Source organism: Barbus barbus (assembly GCF_936440315.1).
Source record: "Barbus barbus genome assembly, chromosome: 15".
Classification (NCBI taxonomy): domain Eukaryota; kingdom Metazoa; phylum Chordata; class Actinopteri; order Cypriniformes; family Cyprinidae; genus Barbus; species Barbus barbus.
This window is the reverse complement of record NC_136743.1, coordinates 30,582,522-30,607,179: the sequence shown is the minus strand read 5'-3', so window position 1 is coordinate 30,607,179 and position 24,658 is coordinate 30,582,522. Positions and strand designations below refer to the sequence as shown.

Below are 24,658 nucleotides of genomic sequence, written 5' to 3'. Positions count from 1 at the left end.
AGTCATGCTGATTGATGAACCAATGCGGCATGAACAATATTTTCATCTGAAAGTAAAAGTTTATGCAAGTAAAATGAATATATTTTGTTTGAAGACTTTTCAGTCTATATTTATTTATTTATTAATTTATTTATAATGTTTTGATCAATTATGAGAAGGGTTGGGTACCGAACTCTGTACTTTTAAGGGTACGGACCGAATTGCGTTGGTACTACCGAGTACCGATTCACATTAAATCAATCGGTACCAAATTACGGTAATTGAGAATGCATTTGTGCGCATATGAGAGAGAGAGAGACCTTGTGACACGATGTCCCTGCAACTCTTTAAAACACAACACACAGGGAAAACCGAAATATTCTGAAGTGTGCTTACATTTCTAGGGTCATATGGTTTCCATGAAAACACGGACAGGATGGAGGACTCTAGGAGGATTTTACTCTTATCGCGATATGAACTAGTGTATGTGAATATTAAAACGCAAAAAGACGGTTTAAATGTGAATCCTGCATGTTCTGCTAGCCTCAGTATGTATGAATGACGGAGACGCGGTTTTGTTTACTACACAAATACTGAAGCACACGTGAACTCACAGTGATTTTCAGCCTCTGCATCTCACTACATGAACTTACAGGCTGTGAGAGTCACTTCATGAGAATTTTACCGTTTCGTTTGAGAAAAGTAGCATCATATCATACTGTATACACACAGAAACTTCACGGCAACCTGTCAAATAAAAGTGCGGTTTAACATGTAACAGAAATATCTTACTCTTGTATTACTTTTGTACAGTATAATGTACCTCTTGATATATTCCATTTACTGACTAATTCAAATAAAGCAATTAAATGATAAAAATAATTATTACAACCACATTAACCACTTAATTGTAGAAAAAAAAATTATTAAAACTTTTTTAAAGGAATATTCACACAATTTTTCTACCATATATTAATTTTAACAGTAGACCTCTGTTTGTTTGCCAAAAAATAAAAGGGTTTAATTTTCATTTGATTAAAAATAAATGTTTCATGCCTTCATTTGATTATCAGAAAAAAATAAAACACACAAGAATTTCTAGAAGAAAAACAAAAACAAATTAATTGTAGGGCCCTATTTTTCAAAATGTTGAAATTGAGAGTTTTGGACTAATTTTTTTCACTGAAATAAATATTTTTGTTGTTACACAGAGAGTAAAGTACCGAAAAAAGATACCGTTGGGTACCGGTATCTTTTGTATCTTTTTATATAATATATAAAAGACATAATAATGCTTAGATTGGTTCTTATAAATTCATACAATTATTTATATATATATATATATGTATGTGTATGTATAGGTAAATGCATTAATAACATGGTAACATTCAAAACTGATTTTTTGTTCACATTCATTCATTAATTACAAGTTGCTAATCAGATTCAATGTTTTTTGTTGGAAAATACTATGACTATTTTATAAACCATTTATAATGATTCTTCAGGTCCAAACGGAAACGTAATGTGAAAATAGCATACAGATTTTGAATGCATTATGAAGATTAAAGACAGAATGAGATGTTTAAACTTGATCTTTAAACTTCAAATAAAAAAAAAAGTAAAACGCAAATAGAAAATTCTGTAATACATTTTTAGAAAATATTTCTAACCTTACATACTATATGTATTTTTGGGTCACTGGTGTATATGAATGGGTCAAGGGTTTCTAAATCAATAAATGCAACATCATTTCCTGTGTTACTACAGAAAATCATTCATGTGGCTAAGAAGCAAGACAAGGGAGACAGTCTAAAGATCTACGACTACGAGGGTCAGGAATCATTCAAGGGCTCATTTGAAGACATCTGCGGTCTCTTACACGAAGACAACGACTTTTCTTTTCTTGATGACCTTGATCTGAAGTTCAAGACTCTGGCTGAGATCTGTAGTGGTTCTACAATAGAGGCTGAAATCAGAACGACCGTCCCTGTGACCTCCAAACCGGTCCTGTCCGCCACACACAAAGATGTCACCATACAAGGGACAGCTAGTCATTTACAGTCTCAGGAGAAAGCAACTTCGTCCGCCGTCATTCACACCGCAGGAGCGCAGCAGACCAGCAACATGTCTTCAACAGGAGTCTATGTCCAAGATAAAGTAGTGGGTCCTAACCACACCCTGTTAGTCCAGCAGCCTACTCTGTACTACGCCCCTGCCACCCCCGTTTATGTGATGGAAGCCCAGCCTACTCTGCTGGTGACGTCCGGCCCAGTCCTAGGTCTTCAGGAGAACCGGTTTATAGAGGAGGAGAAGGGCTCTGGTGCTTCTGCCAAACATGAAACGCAGCACTACCAGAGTGTAGTTCTTGTTGAGAACCAGCCACCAAAAGGGTTTTTTCAAACTCAAGGAGCGATGCAGATGGTTAACACTGAAATAATGCAGTCCATGGGGGCTCAAGGGGTTACACAGGCACTCCATCCATCCACCCAGATGGTTAACACTGAAATAATGCAGTCCATGGGGGCTCAAGGGGTTACACAGGCACTCCATCCATCCACCCAAATGGTTAACACTGAAATAATGCAGTCCACTGAGGTTCACGAGGTTAGACGGGCGGTGCATCCAGCCAGAAGGGTGATGGCAGGAGCGGCCAGAGAGACGGAAGTTTATGCTCCGTTGGATATGAGGGTTCCTCAGAGTCTGTAAGCAATCGGGATGCACCGATACTACATTTCTCAGCCGATAACCGATTATTCAGAATAACATCTGCCGATACCCATGCCCTGGTTTTCTTAAAGTCCAGGTGAACTGGAAGTTGCTGCCAACTTTACTTCAGTAGTGTGACATATTGCTAACTGAAACAGAATATTGAATAGAGGGCAGGGTTTTATTTTAATGCTCCTCCTCTCCGTCTTTTGCTCACAGCAAACTAAAGTGGTGGTTCAGAATATTCTTTGCCCAATTGCTCACCTCAAGACCAATGTGCGCTAACAAAGTAAATAGTGTACATTTTACATTCTCACAGCTAATACTGGACATGGAACCCTCTCATTTGGCACATTGCTATAATAGAAGATGTTAAAATTTACAACAAAGCCTGAACTGTTTTATTCAACTGCTGTTTATTTTCAGATATAATTAAATAAAAACTGAAATGTTTGTATACAACTTAGTTGCACGTAAGGTAGTTTTCGTAAAAAAATACAAAAATAAATAAATATTTATTCCAACATACATATATAAATAACAATAAATAGGCTCCCTCTGTTTTATAGCCAACTAACGAATTGTGGTAAATGCAGCACATTCAAAAATAAAATGTGTTCTCTGAATGACTAGTTTGCTAATTAAAACTCCTCATATGAGTCTGCATGTATAATTCAGTTTAGACAGTTTGCAAGAATGTTTAGTGTCCGAGGTATGAAAATAATCATTGCGAGACACTTTTCACACTGCGAGAGTCTTTTCCACTTAATTTGAAAGTTTAGAAAGATAATAAAGTGGGAAGTTTCAGTTTAGGGTCAGCGATATCTTTATCTTATATTATTTGCAAAGGATTTGAAATTTCGGTTTATTATTATTATTTTTTGTTTTGTTTTTATTCATTTTTATAGCAATATCTGGCAACACTGCATCAGCGGCACTTAAACTGACAGTAATCAAAAAAGCCCACGGACAGGTTATTGCTGACAGGATAGCACATTCGGTATTGCAAACACAAAAAAACATCATGATATAATCTGTCATTATCAACTTTATCAAAAACAGTAGCATTTAACACTAATACACAGATCTATAGAACAAGTAAGTTTCAGAATTAAATGAAATATATGCAAACACTAGCCATGAAGAAGTCCATTTCATTCAGTGTAGTATTTAGGTACAGTATAGTAATATATTGTTGCATGATTAATAAATATCTGATAAAATTATCCACCCCTAACCTATAGTAAATTATTCACAAATTTGTACACAATAACTATGGTATAATTTAACAGTGTTCATCCCTGCAAAACAGAGAAAACATCTTTCACAAACATCTACATCTCTGTCTCTTTTAAAGTGTTGTTTAGTGTATATAATTAGCTGTATTTGTAGAAGTTATTAGCTTAACCCCACCCCAGACCTCACTAATTTTCAAACCCTGGCTACAGCCATGAATGCAGATTTTTCACAAGCTTTTTTATCGGCATCTTTCCACGGTCGAAACACTGATTGAGCGATTACATAGACGTGATACTTTTCAGTAAGTTGTACTTTATCTTCTGATGTTCGTTCATGTTTATTTTGTGCTGTAACTTGAATTAACGTGGAAGAGACTGCTGCTTTAACTGAAGCAAAAACTGGATTTATTGTTTGAATTTTACAATACAATAGACATTATTTGAGAGCTAAGACTTTGTTTCCTATGAGAAGTAACAACGATCTTTGTGATTATTGGATGAGAGATGCTACAAATAATATTTGGTGAAGGGAAAAACCATGGGCAAGGCAACCCCGACTTGAACTAAGGGTGATTCATAGGGTCAAATAGAACTAGCGTTAACAACGCTATTTTTAAAAAATCGCTATTTTATCGTCAGCCCTAGTCTACATTAGAGGCATTTGCAGTCTGACAGGTTTTTCTTTGCCCTTTTGTTTGACAGCGTATAATTAGTCTGCATCATGGCTGTTTTTATTGGATTGCCGATAGCGCAGAACGGTTTTGTTTACCGATACCGATTATTGGCCGATCCATCGGTGCATCCCTAGTAATGTCATAATCGACCAAAGATTGATGATTCCATCCCACATCTGCGAATCCACCTCCACTTGCTCTTGACCTATAAGGATTATATTCAAGCCCTTCCTTACAATTAAGCCTCAGCAGTGGTTTCTCTCCATTGGATATCTGTAGCTTCCCTTAACAAATTCAAGACTCTGACGCTTGCATTCTGGACTGATTCTGGATCAACACCGTCTAACAGGCTCTCTGGGGTCAGTGAACTGTATGACCAGATTTAATGTCACTTACTAGAAAATGTACACTCCCACTGTGGAGGAATGATTTTTGAGCCTTCAACAACAAACCTTCTGAGCCATCACACACACAACTCCTGTATGAGCGCCTGATCGTAACTATAACTAACTATAAATAAATGCTTATTATTAGCAGCAAAACAAAAATATATAAAATGCAAAAAATATATACAATTTAAAATCTATCTTCTCTGTTTTGCATTTACATTGTTTCTTAGCTGTGTGCTTCTCCGGTTTACACATTTGGCATTTAGGCACTGCATATATTTTTTCAATTTTTTTATGAAGTGTGAAGTGTGTTTTTTTTTTTTTGCTCATTTGTAAGTTACTTTGGATAAAAGCATCTTTTATACGAATAAATGTAAATATAATGATCATCATTCAATGAACTCCTGCACAAATGGCATCAGAATGCTTGTGAAGGTTTTGATCTTCAGAATTTTTATATGGATCAAAATCACCCAGATTGGACTTTTTTTTTATTACTACTGTTGATGAGCTGTTTTTGGTGAACTAATAGTCTACTTTAAATATCCTTCAGTTCACATTTGAACTCCATTTATTTGTTTAAACACATTTACCAATTGCATGCATGGATGGGAATGAAACTAATTTGTCCAGATAAACAAACAAATGTGTAGTCTATATACTGTAAACTGTTAATGAAGTGACTGACACTGTATAAATAATGAATTGCACTTTCCCCGAAGCAGTGGTGTAGTGTGTTCTTAAAAGTTGTATCAATTGAAAATAATCTTTAAGGAAGACTTTCAGCTTATTGTATTAATATCGATGTGATGTTTCCACAGCAGAAAATAACAAATAAAGAGCAGTGTCATGCAAGTGTGTTTCCATTCCATCTTGATTTCAATAGTTTACTAGCCTATAAGTTTTTATTTTGAAAATATAAATCTTAATAGTCTTAAGAAGCTAAGACGAAACTAACATCTGCATTTATTCTTGGATAGCAATGACAGATTTATCACCGACATGGATGCAATTATACCCCTAGTTGACAGGCAATATGTGGCCCATAACTACAAAACACTTCAAACTGGTTTTTCACAAAAAGCAGTGAACAGAAAGTCAGAAAGCAGTGATTATGAGTCAGTTTCTTTATCTCTGCCAAACAAAGACAAACACCACACACACAAACCGCAAAAAACAAACAAACAAACTATATTCTAATAAAATATCTTAATTCTTATATATCCTATGAAAATTAATACATATTTGCCAGCTGCCATGACTGAGTAATTGCTGCCCATTTAAAATGAGAGGACAATATATGTCTCTTTAAAATAGTATATATATATATTAAATATAAAAAGATACCATACACACACAAACACACACACGGGCAAAAACACTTAAATTTGAAATCATTGGAGTATCCGCTGGTGCTTGAATCCAGGTGATTTGATTTTGTTTTATTTTATTTAAATTTTTACTCGAACTGTTATTAATAGTATTTTTTTTTTAATTCTAACAAAATTAAGTTTTGGAGGTCTTTTATTTTTCAGTGGTGAGCACAGTATGTGATGCTCTGCTGCCCTCTCTTGTTTGAATCCAGCACTTGGAAAAAAGGTGCACAAGCTGAACCTTATTTACCCCTGAAAGATGCATATATTAATACCTTAAAGGTACATATTAGAACCTCAACTGCATCATAATGGTTCATAATACCTTTTTTAAAGGGTACCACCCGAGTGACAGCTTCTGTAGCTACCCTTTTTCTGAGTATCAACAAGGTAAATCTCTAGAGAAAAACATTAAATAATCATTAACTTAGGCTGAAATTAATATCACACACACACAAACATCTGAATCATCTCTAATTCTGATGCATGCTCTTTCCATCTACATGTCTGCTTGAGTCTCACAGTGGCAAGAACAGCAATAAATGACCACGGTGAGTTCGGTATACTAGATTTTTATTCTAAAATCTGGATGTTGCATTACAAAACATGAGAAAATTGTATTAATGTATGTTATTAAAATGCAGCATGAATCTTTTTTTCATTGAATCACTAATACTGCTTTTCTGTTTATTTCTTACTCCATCTACTTGTCACTTTGAGCCACCACAATCCAAACTGTGTCAAGACGGGTCATGTGTCAACATTAACTCGATAAACCTACATTTAGTTTCAAAACCTAGATCATGCATGAATTATTCGACCATACTGACCTCAGTCTTGTCCATCATATTATACTAGTAAAATAGTGCAAGTACATTTATGTTTTTTTTTTTTTTTTGCTGGATGATCTGGAGCTAAACAGTGAAGAAGAGAAGATGCCTGGACTTGTGGTTACTCTTCATCCAAAAAGGTTTGCTCATTTCCAACACGTTTAAATTCACCTTTCTCTACAATCAACAGATGCTATGAATATCATGCACTTTTTCTGCAAATAAGCTGTTTTTACAGCTCCTACAGCCAATGTCCTTAGTAATCTCGTCTCATTCTCTCTCAAACCTCTGAACCCTACGCCCTCCTCAGATATCACTCCAACACTCTTACCTGAATGAATGCATATCATCAACACTGCAGTAACGTCACTGCTCCAAAAAGGTCACACTTTCCCTCAAAGCATAATTACACCTCTGGAAGATCATCCTGAACACATCTGATCTTTAGTCAAGCAAAAATGGCCATTATTGAAACTCTTTCGGTCTCGCGGACTTTGAGAAAAAAGCAAGTGATTTGGATGCTAAAAGAAAAGAGGAAGTCTTTCAATAGTTTCAATAGTAGAAACCACCAGCGACACCAGAAACCAACAACGACCTGATCGGCTGAGAAAACAACAGTAGTTGATGACAGACAAATCATAAAAGCTGTGAAAATGAACCCTAAAAGACGTGTCTGTAAAATCAGCAACAACTTCCAGAAAGCTGGGGTGATGTTCTGACAATCTACTGTCCTCAGGAGACTTTGACACAGAATTACAGATGCTACACAGCAAGATGCAAACCTCTGACCAGCACCAACAATAGAAAGGAAAGATTAGAGTTTGCAAAAAAACTAACTGTATTGTTTGTCCCCTTACCCTAAACCTACCCCTCACAAAACTATAGGCATTTTTATATTTTTCAAAATCTTTATTTGGTATGATTTATTAGCTGTTTTCCTTATAGGGACCAAAACATGTCCACACACAGTCATTTAATTTCATTTTATTTAACCTTTACCAGGCAAGTCACTAAGAACAGGTTCTTCATTTCAATAACAGCAAGGCAGGATAATTAATATCTCAGACATACAAACATACATTGCAATACACATAAAGGCACACAAAACAAAACAAAGAATTACTGATATTATGGAGACATTTACCAGGTACACACACACACACACACAGAGAGAGAGAGAGAGAGAGAGAGAGACTATACTGTACAAACTGTATATTCTGACCCCTAACCCTAAACCACCATCACAAAACATTCTGCATTTTACATATTCAAAACACACACCCATGTTGGTTTCTGTGAAAAGTGGGGACTCTCATAGGCGTAATGGTTTTTATACTGTACAAACTGCATGTGCTATTGCCCTACACCTAAACTTAGCCCTCACAGGAAACTGTACATTTCTACTTTCCCCCAAAAAAACTCACTCTGTATGATTTATAAGCGTTTTGAAAAGTGGGGACATGGGGCAATGTCCTCATAATCACCTTCTCCTTGTAATACCTGTTATACCTGTGCCATTATACAAATGTATGTCCTCATTTGTCACACACACACACACACACACAGAGATACACACACGTTTATTTCTGTGAATTGTGGGGACTTTCCATAGACTTCTATTGTTTTTATACTGACCTAACTATATTTTCTATCCCCTAACCCTAAACCTACCTTTACAGAAAACCTGTTTGCATTGTTACACTTTCAGATAAACATAATTTACTATTTTTAATCATTTTTGTTTTGTGGGGACATTTGGTCCTCACAGTGCAGCATAAACAAGTAGCTACACACACACACACACACACACAAGCTGTAGGCTACACCCTTTTGAGCTGATAATATATTTATATTTATTAAAGGGCTTACAAAACAAGCTCCTAATAACTATCAGCAAATGAATGACACCAGGAATCAGGAGAGTAATGATGTGTTCAGGTTCAGAAGGAAACACACACGCCTGTGATTATAATACAATTATTATTATTATTATTTCAAATTCTTCCACAAATTTTCAAAACTTTGCCTCATTTATTTTTATTTTTTTCAAACCTTTACACACAAATCTAAGAATTGCACACACAATGCAAAAAGCCTCACATCTCTTGCAAAATGAAGCACTGCACTCAAAATATCACAAACACATCTCAAAAGCAAACATTTGCAAACACCTTTAATTCCTGTTAGATTTGTGTGTGTTACATAGAGAATTGTGTTGTGTTTTACAAAAAGAGTCAAAGGCTGAGAGTTAGTGTCTGGTTTTGGTGTGTGCTTCTGCTGTTTGAGTGTCAGCTTTCAGAAACTGTGTGACAAGGAAAGATTTTGTATGTAAGCAGTTGAATAAAACTGTAATAATCCGAGAGCTGTCAGCAAATAAACTAGAAACATTAAATCCCTTTTCCACTTCACTGAACGAGTCAGGCTGTGTCTCATTATCTCGGTGCCTGACTGTATTCTTGGGCATTTGGGAATTAAGTTTGCATCTTTCCAACTGCAACCGCACATATTCTATGCATATGCATGATATTGACCACAGGCGGTGTGTTGAGCCGGTTTGTTCCTCGAGGACCGTGGGGCCGGTTCTGGTTCAGTGTCCGTGATCACGTGATTCCCGCCGCAGAAGGAGAGCGGAGAGCGACTCAAGGAGAACGTCTCTTTCGCGCATCTTTATTTGACAGCATGCATTTCACAGAGAGCGGGACACTATTCTGAAGGCCGTGCGTTAACCCGCTCGTGTGTTACGCGTGAATATGCTGCGCTTTATTCTGGACTGTCTGCGGCCGGCACGAGCGCGCGCTGCAGCCGCGGCCAGGTACACACACGCGCGCAGCCTTATCTTTACGCATCTACGTATCTGCATGCCATAATGCCATTTAACCGACATCCTTCAAAAATCATCATCGAGGTTATTCATGCGCTTGAAGCAATGCCATAAGATTTGCATGCGCTGTAGAGGAGTGATTCATCATCCTGTCATCATCTGACACATGGGTTGCGTAAACATTTCTGCAGTAATCTCGTGTTTGCATGCGCTTAAATGAGAGAATCTAGCTGAAATCGATTTGCATCATTTTGAGATACATTTACGTTTTATGCTGTTTCAGGGGCACAGAGCTCGAGGCTCAGGTCAACACTTCAGGTGTTAATGAAATCAAGGTACTGTGTTATTTTCTACGCTTGTTCAAATGCACAGACACTGAAAAACTGGCCGCACCGATGAGCGCTAGTATTTATTTGATTATATATATATTTTTTTCAATCAAAGCAGAACGTCGTGTTGCCTTTCGCTGTGAACATCGTGTGTCCCACTGTAGCCTATCTAGTGATTTTCAGCCCGTATTCCTTTCATTCTTGGAGTGAATTGGTCATTTATCACAATTTGTTTTGCTTTGTTGCATCACGTTTGTTGTGACGTCCTTATGTTTCTATAGCCTACTTTTATTATTCGTGATATGGTTTTCTCAAAACATGGTTTATGCGTGCGTGTGTGTGTGTGTGTGAGTGTGTGTGTGTGTGTGTGCGTGTGTTGGAGATCAGCGACGTGTGATAGCATAGAGATAATAGATGTAAAAGTAATTGCATGGTACAACGGAGCTTTTGTACTCCTCCCATATGGCCTAATGCATGAATTGTAAAAAAAAAAAAAAAGAATTAATGAATGAATACTAAATGAATAAATTCACGAGGTAAGAATGCAGTTTGCTCATTACTCAGGGTAATACATTTTTTAATATATATATATATATATATATATATATATATATATATTTTTTTTTTTTTTTACCTAGAATATGTTTTGAGTAAGATGTTAGTTAAAAAACAAACAAAAAAAACTCACGATATGAATAAATTTTTTAAAGTACGAAAAAATGTCTTTAAACAAAATAAAGGTTTTGAAAGTTTCTTACATTGCCTAAAAGAGATCCCTAAATTTAATATGGCATTACAGTACTATCACTAATAGAATCAAACATTCTGGTTTCTTTAAAAATATGATGATTATGTCTAAGATGTACGCCCATTATCTCAACACAGTTAGATGCCATACAGAATTTAGCACGGATGAAAACAAGGCTTTGAGGACAGACTTACAGTCTTTACAGTGACACACACTGTGCTTCAGTCCCTCACTTTCATTCCTGTAAAATATTAATATGCTGTTACACTGACTAAGGTCTTTTAACCACTTGAACAGAACCTTGCTGTCAGCCATCTATATTTATATTGTCATGTAAATTATTCTAACAAGCTTTTGCTTTTTTGCCCGTCATGCTTTTGTGTAAACTGATGGGCCGCTCATGAACAGGTTATTCATTGTGTCACGTGACAAATGAAGGAAAGACTCGAGGATGTGCTCTAATCATTTGCGTTTCTTTGGCTGTATCATAATGATTTTCTAATCTGGAGTGCTCAAAAATTGTGACTGAGATTGTGTATGGTGAATTTGGCTATTGAAAGAATGACATTTTAACTTTAAAATGATTGAATAAAGATTTGTTCATTTTGCTGAACAAGATCAAGCCAGAGAGATGAGCCAAAGTAAAATGAGCCGAACCTTTCATCACAACAGTAAATGGTAATACTAGTGCTGTCAAGTGATTAATCGCAATTAATCACATCCAATATAAAAGTTTTGTTTACATAATATATACTGTGTATTTATTATGTATATATAAATACACACACATACAGTATATATTTTGAAAATATTTACACGTTTATACATTTATATATTCATATTCTTATATTTTATATTAAATATAAATATAATATATGTTGTTCTTAAATATATACATTCATGTGTTTTTATTTATATATACATTACATAATATATGTGTGTATACTGAAAAAAACTTTTATTTTGGGTGTGATTAATCACGATTAATCATTAGCACATATGATTATAAAACTTACAGAAGTTTTATAGGTAAAACTAGGTAAAACTTACAGAAATAATAAGAATCCTTTTAAATGTGAAACACAACTGAATTTGCAATCTGCAGTGCTTCAAAAGCACCCATCACTCCCTAATGGTGTGGTTTGGTTGTGGTTTTGTTTGTTTGTCTGGCAGTAAAAGCCGATTTTTCTCCCTGTCACTGTCTGAAGAGGTATCATACCAATCACAAGTGCAGTATGGAGTACCTCAAGGCTCAGTACTTGGCCCCTTACTTTTCATGCTTTACATGCTACCCTTGGGAGATATCATTAGGAAACATGGTGTTAGCTTTCACTGTTATGCTGATGAAACTCAGCTCTATATTTCTTCGCGACCTGATGAAACTTACCAATTTGCAAAACTAACAGAATGTATAGTTGATATCAAAAACTGGATGACTAGCAATTTTTTACTGCTAAATTCTGAAAAAAACAGAGGTGTTAATTATTGGACCAAAAATCTTTGCATGTAATAACCTAGATCACTGTCTAATACTTGATGGCTGCTCTGTAAATTCTTCGTCATCAGCTAGGAACCTAGGCGTACTTTTTGATAGCAATCTTTCCTTCGAAAAACATGTTTCTAGCATTTGTAAAACTGCATTTTTCCATCTTAAAAATATATCTAAATTACGACCTATGCTCTCTATGTCAAATGCAGAAACATTAATTCATGCATTCATGACCTCGAGGTTAGATTATTGTAATGCTTTATTGGGTGGTTGCTCTGCACGTTTATTAAACAAACTCCAGCTGGTTCAAAATGCAGCAGCTAGAGTTCTTACTAGAACCAGGAAGTATGACCACATTAGCCCGGTTCTGTTAACACTGCACTGGCTCCCTATTAAACATCTTATACATTTTAAGATCTTGCTAATTATCTATAAAGCCCTGAAGGGTTTGGCACCTCAGTATTTGAGTGAGCTCTTATCGCATTATAGTCCTTCACGTCAGACACACTCTGTCAGTTTAAATCTAGATTAAAGACCCATCTCTTTAACCTGTCTTACACATAATACACTATCGCATTTCTATAATTCAAATCCGTTAAAGGATTGTTAGGCTGCATTAATTAGGTCAACCGGAACCGGGAACACTTCCCAAAACACTCGATGTACTTGTTACATCGTTAGAAGAATGGCATCTACGCTAATATTAGTCTGTTTCTTTCTTATTCTGAGGTCACCGTAGCCACCCAGATCCAGACTGTGTTCAGATCAGATGGTGGATCAGCTCCTAGAGATGACCTCTACAGTCTGGACACCTAGATGAGCCCCAGAGACTCATCCCCAGTGAAGACCCTGTCTCCAAGACAAGATCATCGGGACAAGACCACAGGAACCAGATGAGTCCTTTGCACAATCTGATTCTGCTTTAGCCTAGATTTAAACTGCTGATTTTGTCTGTAAATACTGTAAAGCTGATATAAATCCACCCAGCTTTATATCAAGCCGATGTAAAGCTGCTTTGACACAATTTGCATTGTTAAAAGCGCTATACAAATAATATCGACTTGACTTGAATCCCTGCATCTTAAAATGGTTTTAAAATGTACTATACATGTCACTCCTCCAAAATGAGCTTTTCAATAAAGAAACACTCCATTACTGTCCCGCCTCTGGACTGTTTTTGTTGTGTTTTTGCTCCCCATGTGTCCCGTGACCCAGTTTCTTCCCAGTCTAATTAGTTGGATTATTAGTTGATTCCCTGCACCTGTCTGTCCCTCGTTTAGGGTGTAGTCTGCCTCATGTTTTCTGTCGGGTCTTAAACGTCATTCCATGTGATCTGTGTTTCCTACGCTCCCTGTGTTCCCAGTGATTGGATGATTAAAGTCTGTTTTGTTGAAATAGTCCTCCTTTCCATCGTTCCTCGCTTCTAGCGCCTGAGAATCGTGACAATTACATCGTAGACTTTAGAAGAGTTTTAAATATATACTAATAATGAATTTTAGTATATATATAAATCAGTTTATATGCACTGCTGTTCAAAGGTTTGGGATCAAGTCTTTTCTGCTCATCAAGGCTGCATTTATTTGATGAAAAAAACTAAACAAATGTGAAATATAATTGCAATTTAAAATAACGGTTTTCTATTTTAATGTACTTTAAATAAATAAAAATTCCTATGAGGTAAAGCTAAATTCATAAAACTCTGATACTTTTTTCAAGATTCTTTGATGAATAAAAAGCATTTATTCAAAATATAAGCATTTTCTAACATTATGAGTCTTGACTTATGAGTCTCACTTTTATTAATTTGAATTTAACACATCCTTGCTGAATAAAAGTATCAATTTCTTTCAAAAAAAGACTTTTGGACGGTCATGTATTTGTTGAAACGGATTTCTATTTTTTAATAAATGCTGTTCTTTTAAAATGTTTATTTTCCCAACAATATTAAACAGCAAAAACTGCATTTAAAACAGCGGGAGACAGGCCACTTGAAATAAAATTGTGCCAAATTCAAATGGGTTGCACAACAACTCTTTTCAGCCAGGTCTGACGAGGAAAAGTATCAGCTGGGTGCATCCAAGTTTTAGTTAAATTGGTAGCACTTTATTTTACAGTCCTGTTCCTCATGTACATACTTTTACTTATTATAGTAATTACAATAACTAGGTAATAACTAAGGTTAGCCCTAAACCTAACCCTACCCCATGTAGTTACCTTACATTACCAGTACGTTCTACACTGTAAGTACATGTACCATAAACGTGCAACCGTTAAATTTGATTTAAGTTTGCAAAGAGCTGCAAGGACATCAAGTTAACATATGCTTATGAACGTATCCTCAGGGTCTGCAGGATGAGGTGCACATGGAACAGGAGACCCTTCAGACGGCCAAGGCCTTGTGCCGTAACACGCAGGAGACCGTGGAGATGCTGGAGGACAGGAAGACACAGCTGAAGGAAGAACTGAAGATGATCTATGACCTCCAGAAACAGGAGAGGGAAGTGGTGAGCAAGCTTAAGATACCAAAGATTTCTGCAGCAGGACTTTTTCTGTTGTTCCAGGTTAATTAAAGGCTGATGTATTTCTATTGCCAGTGTCAAAGCCTTGGATTCAGTTGCCAGCTCTCTCTGTCTGATTGAATACAAGGCTGCTTTCTGAATCATCGGCAAAGTCGTGCTGGCAGCCAAAAGAGCACTGCAGCAGTCTAGTCTTGAAATGCCAAGAAATTAGTTGAAAGAGCTGCTCAGTCTGTGCCTTTTATGTTAATGTTTCCTCTGTTATTAGATTCCAAGTTTGCTTAAGCTATAAGCTTGACTGATAATTGATTGTACAATTGATACACTTTTCTAAATGTGGTGGGTCTCTATAGCTACAAACAGCACTGCATTCAGCAGGAAACAGCAGTGTGTTCACAGGTGAATAACTTAATTAATGCACTGTTCATATTATGCTAAAGTGAGCAATGTTACAGAAATGAGTTGAAAAGCTGAACAAGCCTAAACAAAGAACTCACATGGCGGAAGCTAAATAGTCTCAAGTTGGACTTCTGGTTATGGAGTGGCACTGAACAGATGGGAAATAAATGGAAAATGAAACACAAGGCAAGCCAAGTGAGATGAAAAAACACGGCAATAGCAAATCAATGAAAATATCCAAGTATAAAATAAATCCTAGTGTTGCAGATGTTCTACAGGCTATGGAAGAAACAGTCACAGATAAACAGAAACAAGCTGAGGAAAGCATTTCCAGAACACAAAATGAAATTGTTCACTCACATGCTCACACCAACACCTTAGAATCATCCAAAGAGAAAGATGATGGTATAAAGAACAGAAATTGACTGAATAATTTAAGATTAGTTAGTCTACTGGAGAAGAAGAAGAAGAAGAAAGATTATTTTTACAGCAGAAATGTGGAGTTACAGCATCTAATATAAAGGGCTAAATGGACCATGAAGCTTAATCAGCTGACTAGTTTGTGAGGTCAACTAATTCCTCTTTTTTTTTACTTGAACGGGGTAGGATTACAGGATTTACAATATGCTCATGCAGAATAAGGCATTAATTTGTGCTTTATAAGTACTAATAAACAGCCAATATGCTAGTAATATGCATGCTAATAAGCAACTTGTTAATAAATAAAAGGCATCTAACACTAGCTAGCTATTTTTTTCTATTCTATCGGTTTTCTTTTTAATGATTAAATAATTTAAAATTATTAAAAAATATTTTCAAAATAATTTGAAGCATTTGAAGTGGCGTTTAGGTATATTTACACAGACTCTTCAGAGGTGGCATGAGTGCATTTACACTCCAATTAGATAAACTGCATACATGATGCTTTTAAATCAATTAGTTTTAAATTAACAGATTTACATATGAAACTGAAACTGCCAGTAGATGGCAGCAAGTCTTAATGAGTGAGTCATTCATTCAACCAGTTCTTTCAAACAAAGGATTTATTCAGAAATGAAGCAAGTGACTGTATTTATGAATGAATCACAGAATCTTTGGCTCATTTTTTTTTTATCTCAATGAGTAATAAAACACAGTTGCGTGTTGCTCGGAGATATACAACAGTTATACTGTGGCATTGATTGAACTATTTTCTTGGCAAATTTGAGCAAAAACAGACAATACTGACAATATTGAGTTTAAAATCAAATATGCAGATATTCAGGAAAAAGCACCCTTGCTCGTGTGATATTGCTAAACTATGTAATTTGATATAAATATAAAACAAAAATGGATAGAAGGACATTTTTTGCCTTCATATCTTGTATTTTAGGGGCATCAAACTGCATTCGGCTTCGTCACACAGTCAGTCGTCCTGCATCATGATGGTCGTAAAGCAGCTGCATGCAGTGTAAGATGATTGCCAGTTGAGAGAGCTTTGTGTCTTCAGTGGTTTGTGTGGAAGCTGACACACATCCCCCATATTCCCCAGAAAGCCATTAGTCGGCATATCAATTACTTCTCAGAACGGAAGTAGATGAGAGCTGCAGTTGCTCGGTACTTGAAGCAGATGACAGTATTGAGCCATAAAAGGAAGGAGGTTTTTAAACAGACTAACAACATTGTTGTATCTACTGTAGATGCAAAACTAAAGGAGTTTAAAGCTTCCCTGGAGGAACAAGAACCATATTAGGTTATAAAATATCAGGCTCAGATTGCCACAGTTTCTTTCAATCAACAGTTCCAAGAAGTAATTGCGTTCAAAGATGGAAGTTGTGTAGTCAAAAAGGATAGCTATATTTCAAGGCCCTAGGTCTCTTTAGCGCATACTTTCTGGAGGCTAAGAAACCATGCCGTGAAATGGGCTGATGGTGCAATATGTGGCTCAGTGTGCATTGTCCTATACGTTTCTTGTGCGCACATAAAAGTCTGAATATTTTTTTGTTTTTGCAAAGGTCCTTAAGGCTATGTAATATGGTGCTAAGAATATTGTGAGAAGAACCCAAAATGCTTATAACCTGCAATTTTGCATAATGAAAAAGTGCACCTTGAATTCATTCAGTCGTATTTTGAATTTGACTTCTTGTACAATACATTTATTCTCAATAAATTCTTAATTTTCTATTATAAAAAAAGAAAAAATGGCCAAAAGTCTGGAAACACAAATACATTTCCATACTCTGCTTTCTTTTTTCCAAGCTTTTCCAGACCTGGAAAATACTTCAATCAAATTCCATACTTTTCCAAACCCTGTAGGATCCCTGTGGGGTATATCTTACTCTGTGCACCAGAGAGACAACAGCATATAGCCTAATATTTGTGCGATGCCATCTGTGTGTGTGTTTGTGTGCAGCTGCAGTCGCTGCAGGAGGAGCAGCAGGAGCTGGAGCAGACCGTGCAGCAGTATGATATGGAGCTGTGCGCCGCGGCCGAAGACCTCCTGCAGCTCCAGCAGGAAGTGGCTTACGCCAAAGCACACGCAGAAAGCCTGCATCTACGGGTCACTCCGCTGCAGGACTTATTCGAGGAGATCATACAGGTCACAGTTCAGTCACCTTCCTCTTTTTCTCCTTGCGTATTTTCACCCAAAATGTTTCGTAATATTTCTGATCTTGTTTACAAAAATTTTTTTTTTTACAAAAACAAAAAATGTATCAACATCACAATACCAACATTTCAGTAGTTTATTTTTAATTCTGGTAAAAAGGTCACAATTCTTGATGCCAATTTGGATAGCAACAACTAGTTTGCTATTGTAAGATGTAAAAAAAAAAAAAAAAAAAACATGTTTTTATTGATACTTTCATGTAACATTCTTAGTCACACGTGTGATAACCTCAGATTTATTTAATAAATGACTGAATTCTGTGCAGCACTGTGTTCGAAAGGTAAGAAAGATAACAATTATCTTACAATAATATACCTCACTGACTATCAAAAACTATTGTGTCAATCATAAACATAATTACTGTAAAATACTGTAGCTCTGTTACTGAAACTCAAAACTCTGTTACTGAAACTGTTGCCATATGGGACTTGCATCTGTAAAAATCACAGTTTCTTATCTGGTCCCCCATCAGATATAATCAACCCAAAATGAGGGGAAATTAACATCCATTCTTTCTCATCCTAAAATCTAAGATGCTTCAAACCTTTACACTATATTTACCCAGGAACCCCCCAAAAATTAAGACTGAGACTCAAACTTTTCCTGTTTTCCTAAGTGGAACTTTCAGCAATCTTGATCATTATATGAGAACCTAAAAAGCAAAACGTAAGTTATATATGGTGAATTCAGAGGGGACATCTTTTTACCATTGAGATGACTGGGGAAAATGATCCTGAATTAACCCTATGCATAGCTTGTAATGTGCTCTAGAGGTCAGAACTTGCATTCCATGACATGAAAACAAGTAGAATAAAGTACAAAATAGTGGATTCGCAATACAAAGATGTCAAGGTAATCACTCAGAGAAATAGTAATGTTAAAAATGGTCAAGCAACTTCTGTTGGATCACTTGTGATTGATTGACCCATCAAAAATACTGTCTCTATGTGCATCTCAATGTGCAATCTGCAAACTTCTTTACACTCTGTAAACAATGTTTTTTTTCCCTTTATGACTAGGTTAAAAAGAAGCTAGCTGAGCTGGTTGCTGGCCTCATAACCAGTGAAAGTTCACTGGCAGAAGAAGCTCCTTGTGTCGTTTTGGAGCAGGAGTTGGAAGAACACGTGGATGATGTAGAAAGCGAGTGTGATCCTGTCTACAGTGAGAAGATCAAGTCCAAACCGGAAGGAGAGGAAGTGAATGATGTTGAGCAGGAGAACACAGTAGAGGAGCTCGATAAAATACAGTATTCAATGGAGAACTTGGTATGACCATTAGCATTCATATGAATGTGTAATTTGCTACGAGTTACTAGTTTGTTGATGTGTTACTGATTCCAGAAGAGCAGTGGCTCATCGTCTTTCACTGAGATCACACTGACAGAGGTCAAAGAGGAGGATGTTATGTTCAGATCAACCACTCCACAGGTAGGACACACATGCACCGTGTTACAGACTGAGCATGTACCAGTTGTTTTGCATTGTAAGGCCAATGAGCACAAAACTCTATCATAATATTGGTTCCTTCCCCGTATGATGTCGTGCACCCACAAACGTCGTTGTGAATCGACATTTTCTTTCCCGTTAACTTCAAAAGCCAACGCAAGAGCCAACTTTTTACTCTTTCTTGACATTTCTGCAGTACACAGGCTAGGCTACTGTTACAGCGGTTGCTATGACAACAAAAGACGCTCTCAGCTGCTATTTGTAACAGACGCTGCCAGCTTCGTTTTTCATTAAAACAACGCTCTTGTCAACTTTTTCTAGTCAAAAAAGACGCCAAGTGTGAACACGGCCTTAGATGTGTTCAGTCATTTTTACATACAGCTATTTAATAACTCCTTCAGAGTGCTTATTCATATTCAGTTCTGTTGATTGCTTAAAAAGTGCATTGCTTGTTTAAAGGTGCTTAATGTAATTTTTTACTGAGCTAAAGCATAAAATACCATAATAAATCCTTGTTGCATCTGGCAACCCGTGTGAGCTTCACACATTGGGCTTCGGACATCATGACCACTTACGTGTTCCAATTGTGTCATTATGCAGCGTTGAGTTTCCTTCAAAAACTGGACACTCAGTAACTTGTTTTCTCGCTTCGAACAGTCTGACTCTTCTGACATGGAGAAGGAGGACTTTGAGATTATTCATTCCAGTCAAGCTACAAATAAACAGTTTGACTTCTTTCATCCAAACCCCTTCACTGATGGTGAGTGATTGTTAGGGCATGATTGTGTTCATACATTTACATGTGACTCAACTTATTTTTCACTAATTTCCAGGTGATGTATTTGGAGAGGACCACTTTCCAAAGGTTGATGTTACAGGTTAGTAACTTTCTGTTTTAAACCGTACCTTATTTTGCCTGTAATGGTGTATATACATTCTTGCCACAAACTATATCTAAAACTGCATCAATGCACAACTTTAAAACTAACTTCCAATGCTACCAGCTACTAATTTAAGTAGTTTATATACTTACACCACAGTTACAGAACTATACATTAGGGTATAGAGCACTACACAATTGTTTTATAAAAAAGGGTAATAATTTAACATTAGGGAGTTAGAACCGTTATAACCTTGGGTTGTGAAATCCTGCCATTATTTCCAGAGGTCGCATGCTGTGTTTGCCCAATAAAATAGATTGCAGATAACCAAATAAAACCAGGGTTAACCTGGGGTTTACAGTGTGAAACTATGAAAGCTGAAGATTAGAATAATTTGAACAGTGTGAAACATGGAAAAATAATCAGCATTCTGTTAACCCATGGTTTACAATGACAAAGCTGAACAGTTTGGGCCCAGATTCACTAACATATTGTACCAATGCAAACCTTCTTTTAGCATTAAAAATTACTTTCAGGATTTACACTGTGAAGACACTGTGAAACATTAGCAATGAAAATCCGTTGAAAGGTATTTTTCAGAATAACCTTTTTGCATATGCATTTGTAATGGTTTCCCTTTTAGATGCAAAAATTAATGTGAGGAGTTTTTTAACTGAATCATGCAATGCGATTTCATTTACGGTTGGGCTGTGCAATTAATCGAATGCGATTAGTCATGCACATCTCGTCAGTAAAGCTGGTTCTGTGATTAGTAGTAAATCACCATCACATGCTTCAGATGGAGCAGCATATAATACACAGAGCCGTAGTTCACTGACAAGCTAAACAATATTGTGTTCATAATCGCAGGCGATTTGTCAACTGCAAAACTTTCCACTCGCATGAGTGCTTTTATGGGGTTGTGTTCTCACATTAATTTGCCTTGTTTAGTAAATTTGGCCCTAAATGTGAAAAGCCCAATTCTGCACAGGAATATGTGCACGAGAGCATGTTTGATCTTTATCTAAGTTTGTCACACTAGGCACCGACTTATTGAAAAATATGGCTTGTTACTGAAAAGTTGCACAGCTTTGAAAAAACCTTAACTGCTGATAAATATGTATACGTTTGTAGCACAGAAATGCACAGAGAAAAAGAGCAAATCAATCCATATGACAGTGACTAATATGGTGCTGTTTTCTCTCAGAGCAATTACCCAGGGACCCGTTTAAAGGCACAGATCCTTTTGCCTCTGACTCTCTCTTGGTTAACATGTCAGAAGAAAAGCATTATCAGGATGACTTCATCCCTGCAGAGAACAGTCTTCCAGAAACTGTATACTACCCCCTCCAATCCGTCGTTAAAGACTACGGTACTTTTAACGCTCCCATCAACTTGCCACTAGATTCTGATTGCACACAGTCCACTGGAAAGCGTGATAGTGGTGTGTCCATGTCCAATGAAAGCAGGAGTCTCAAATCTTGCAGCGATAATGGGTCTGAGCTTGGGACAAACGCCACACAAGACCAAAATCATGATTCTGTGCAACCAGATCTATCAGTTGAAGCTGTTAGTCCTCAGTTCAATGATGAGTTTGTCCATGAATCAGACTCTAGTCACAGCTCTACAGTGTTTAATTCCATCGATGCCGATTCCAATGTATTCGCTGAAGAGGTGGAGGACAGGGTTGACGTTCAGGCTGGATCCGGTTTAATTAAACGAGTTAACTCTCTGTGTGGCCTGCAGAGCATCATTGCAGGGTCCTATACTGGGTTTCCTCTAAGTCCATGTGACCCTGATCCACTCCAAGGCGATTTCCAGAAGACCTTTGACCATCATATTATCACTTCTGAACAAAATGCTGCAAATGACAAAGAACTCATAAAAACAGAGAGTTTATCTCCAGATAATAGTGCAGGTCCTCTGTGTGAACAGTTACATGATATAAACAGTAATGCCTCTAGCTCCATTTCTCCTTCTCAACCTTCTGCTTTAGATGCATACGACTACAAATATGGAGATATGTTCTTCTTCACTGTGAGATTAGATCCCGGTAGCCCTGAACTACATAATCAAAGTCCAGTTTGTCCTGAACACAATGATGTAAAGAAAGATGAGTCCAATGGCCACATGCATTGGGAAGACACCTCTTTGAGCCCTGAGTTTAATGATGTAGATGAATTTGAATGCTCCAGTCCAAATCCTGAAGATACAGAACAACACAACCAGATTATTAACGATGAGAATGAACTGGAGGTGGAAATCGCGACAAACAGTGACCCTCTTAAACATGATGAAATATTAGTGCCTGCTTCTGAAAAGGTGGTTTTAGATATTCCATGTCTTACATTTAATGATTCAAATGCTTGCCAAAGTGTGCTTGATTCAGAGTGGAATGACCAATGGACGGCAAATACAGATATAGCTGAACCTGTTCCTGATTCATCCATCCTGAACACGGAAAGCAATCCGCCATATTCTACAGCTCAAGACGTCTTTTGTCTGTTTAGTAACACGGAAACATCAGCCACTGACCCGTTTTATGCCCATGAGCAACTCAGCCCTGAATCTAGCAGTTCACCACACAAACCTTCTTCCTCTGAAGGCTTGGCCATGAGTAAACTTGAACTCCAGTATTTTGACCCATTTAGTCCCATACCTGCTGAGCTGATCGAAGGCGTATCTGACTTAGAAGAAATTAACACTGTTAACTCGTTCTGTCATGAGGCTCCAAGACTAGATTCAGGTTATCATGAAGTTGGTACTCCAACTCCTTTTAGTCCAGAACCTGCTGACAAAACCAAATGTAGCATTGATCTTCAAGGCCCAGGTTTGGAAATCAGGAAGCAGAGCAACTCTGAAATCCACGTCCCTGATCCATTTAGTCCCGAATCAGTCGATACAGGGATATTTGACTCGGAAACGGAAAACTGTGAGTCTGGTTATATGATACCTACATGTCATCTCTTAAATCCTCAACCAGTTTACACAGATTTAAATAATCTGGAGGAGAAGATGATATCTTGTGACATGCTAAGTGATAATCTCAGTGGATCCGAACATGATGATTGTTGCCCCTTTGGTTCTTGCCCATCTAATGAAGAGTGTTATGCTTATAGTAGTGAAGAAAAACTCACTGAACCAATCCGAGAAAGATGTGATGCTTCAGGAGAATCCAAACCTTGCTCTATAATGTCCAATGCTAGTGATTCCTCTCAAGTATTTCACTGTGGTTCAGTGTGGGGAACCTCTGAAATGAGCTTTCCCGACTCTGAAGTGCTTGACCCAATGAAAAACAACATTTTTGATTTTAATACAATGGATGTTGGCTCATTTGTGTCCAACGTAAGCCAAGAAGCTGAAAGGGCTGAACATGGTGCTGGAAAAGTGACGAAAAACAACAACCTGGCTGAAATTGACTATTTCTGTTCAGAGCTCAGTAAAATGGTATCCTCAAGTTCTTCTGATTCTGTTCAGCAAAGTGTTGCTGAGATGTTATTCGGCTCTGATCCAAACACCTCAAGCTTTTACCCCTGGGATTTTGAAAAGCCGCAACACAGTTGCTAGTTTTCACACCCCATGTTTAATCCATCTCATTAACTCACAGTTGCATTTTCAACCGACTTTCTATTGTTATATGGGGAAAAAAAGAAATTAAGTGTCTAAGAGTAAACATTTGTACGTCAAAGAGTGTCTAAACTTCATGTGATTCACTTTTTTTAGCTGCATTTCTAATTGTTGTAGCCTTTCCATTATTTTATTTATTTTCAAATCCCAATTATAACCAAATACTAACTGCTGATATGTAGCATAATAATTATGTAACATTTTAAACTTCCTCTGCTGGACTTTTGATGTCCGTTCAGCATGAATGCTGAGATTATTTTCACTAAATACATTTGGAAGAAATATTATTCAAATGCAGTGCATGTATCTTATATGTGTGTACAGATAGCAAGTAACATTTATCAACAAATTAATTTTTAGTAAATGGACAGATGTGGAACAAAACAAGACATCCAAGTGATTTATTTTTTTATGTATTATTTGTCTTAGATCTAATATTTTATGTACTTCATGTGAAAACTTTACTGAGATGTTTGTATGTTGTGCTCAAGGAACTGCACCTTAAGATGATTTTCCCGAAAACACATGAAGAAACTTTGCTGCATGATTAACATTAAAAATCACTTA

At 36.8% G+C, this 24,658-nt stretch overlaps 2 protein-coding genes across 2 annotated transcripts in view; both read left to right on the top strand.

The window, feature by feature from the left end:
• The window catches only part of LOC306881665 (desmoglein-2-like protein), a 31,776-nt gene extending 25,937 nt beyond the window's left edge, over positions 1-5,839 (top strand). The window contains exon 14 of the mRNA XM_079435858.1: positions 1,747-5,839. Coding sequence (XP_079291984.1) covers positions 1,747-2,685 — 939 coding nt within the window. The 3' untranslated portion in view covers positions 2,686-5,839. The remainder of the gene's footprint in view (positions 1-1,746) is intronic.
• Positions 5,840-9,939: 4,100 nt separating this feature from the next.
• Positions 9,940-24,468, top strand: LOC306881616 (uncharacterized protein; the record flags this gene model as incomplete). Its single annotated transcript, XM_079435783.1, has 9 exons — positions 9,940-10,001; positions 10,294-10,345; positions 14,919-15,080; positions 17,884-18,069; positions 19,158-19,403; positions 19,479-19,565; positions 20,241-20,343; positions 20,417-20,461; positions 21,672-24,468. 9 exons carry the CDS (start codon positions 9,940-9,942, stop codon positions 24,029-24,031), a joined length of 3,303 nt encoding a protein of 1,100 aa, XP_079291909.1. The 3' UTR covers positions 24,032-24,468.
• Between the last annotated feature and the right edge of the window lie 190 nt (positions 24,469-24,658).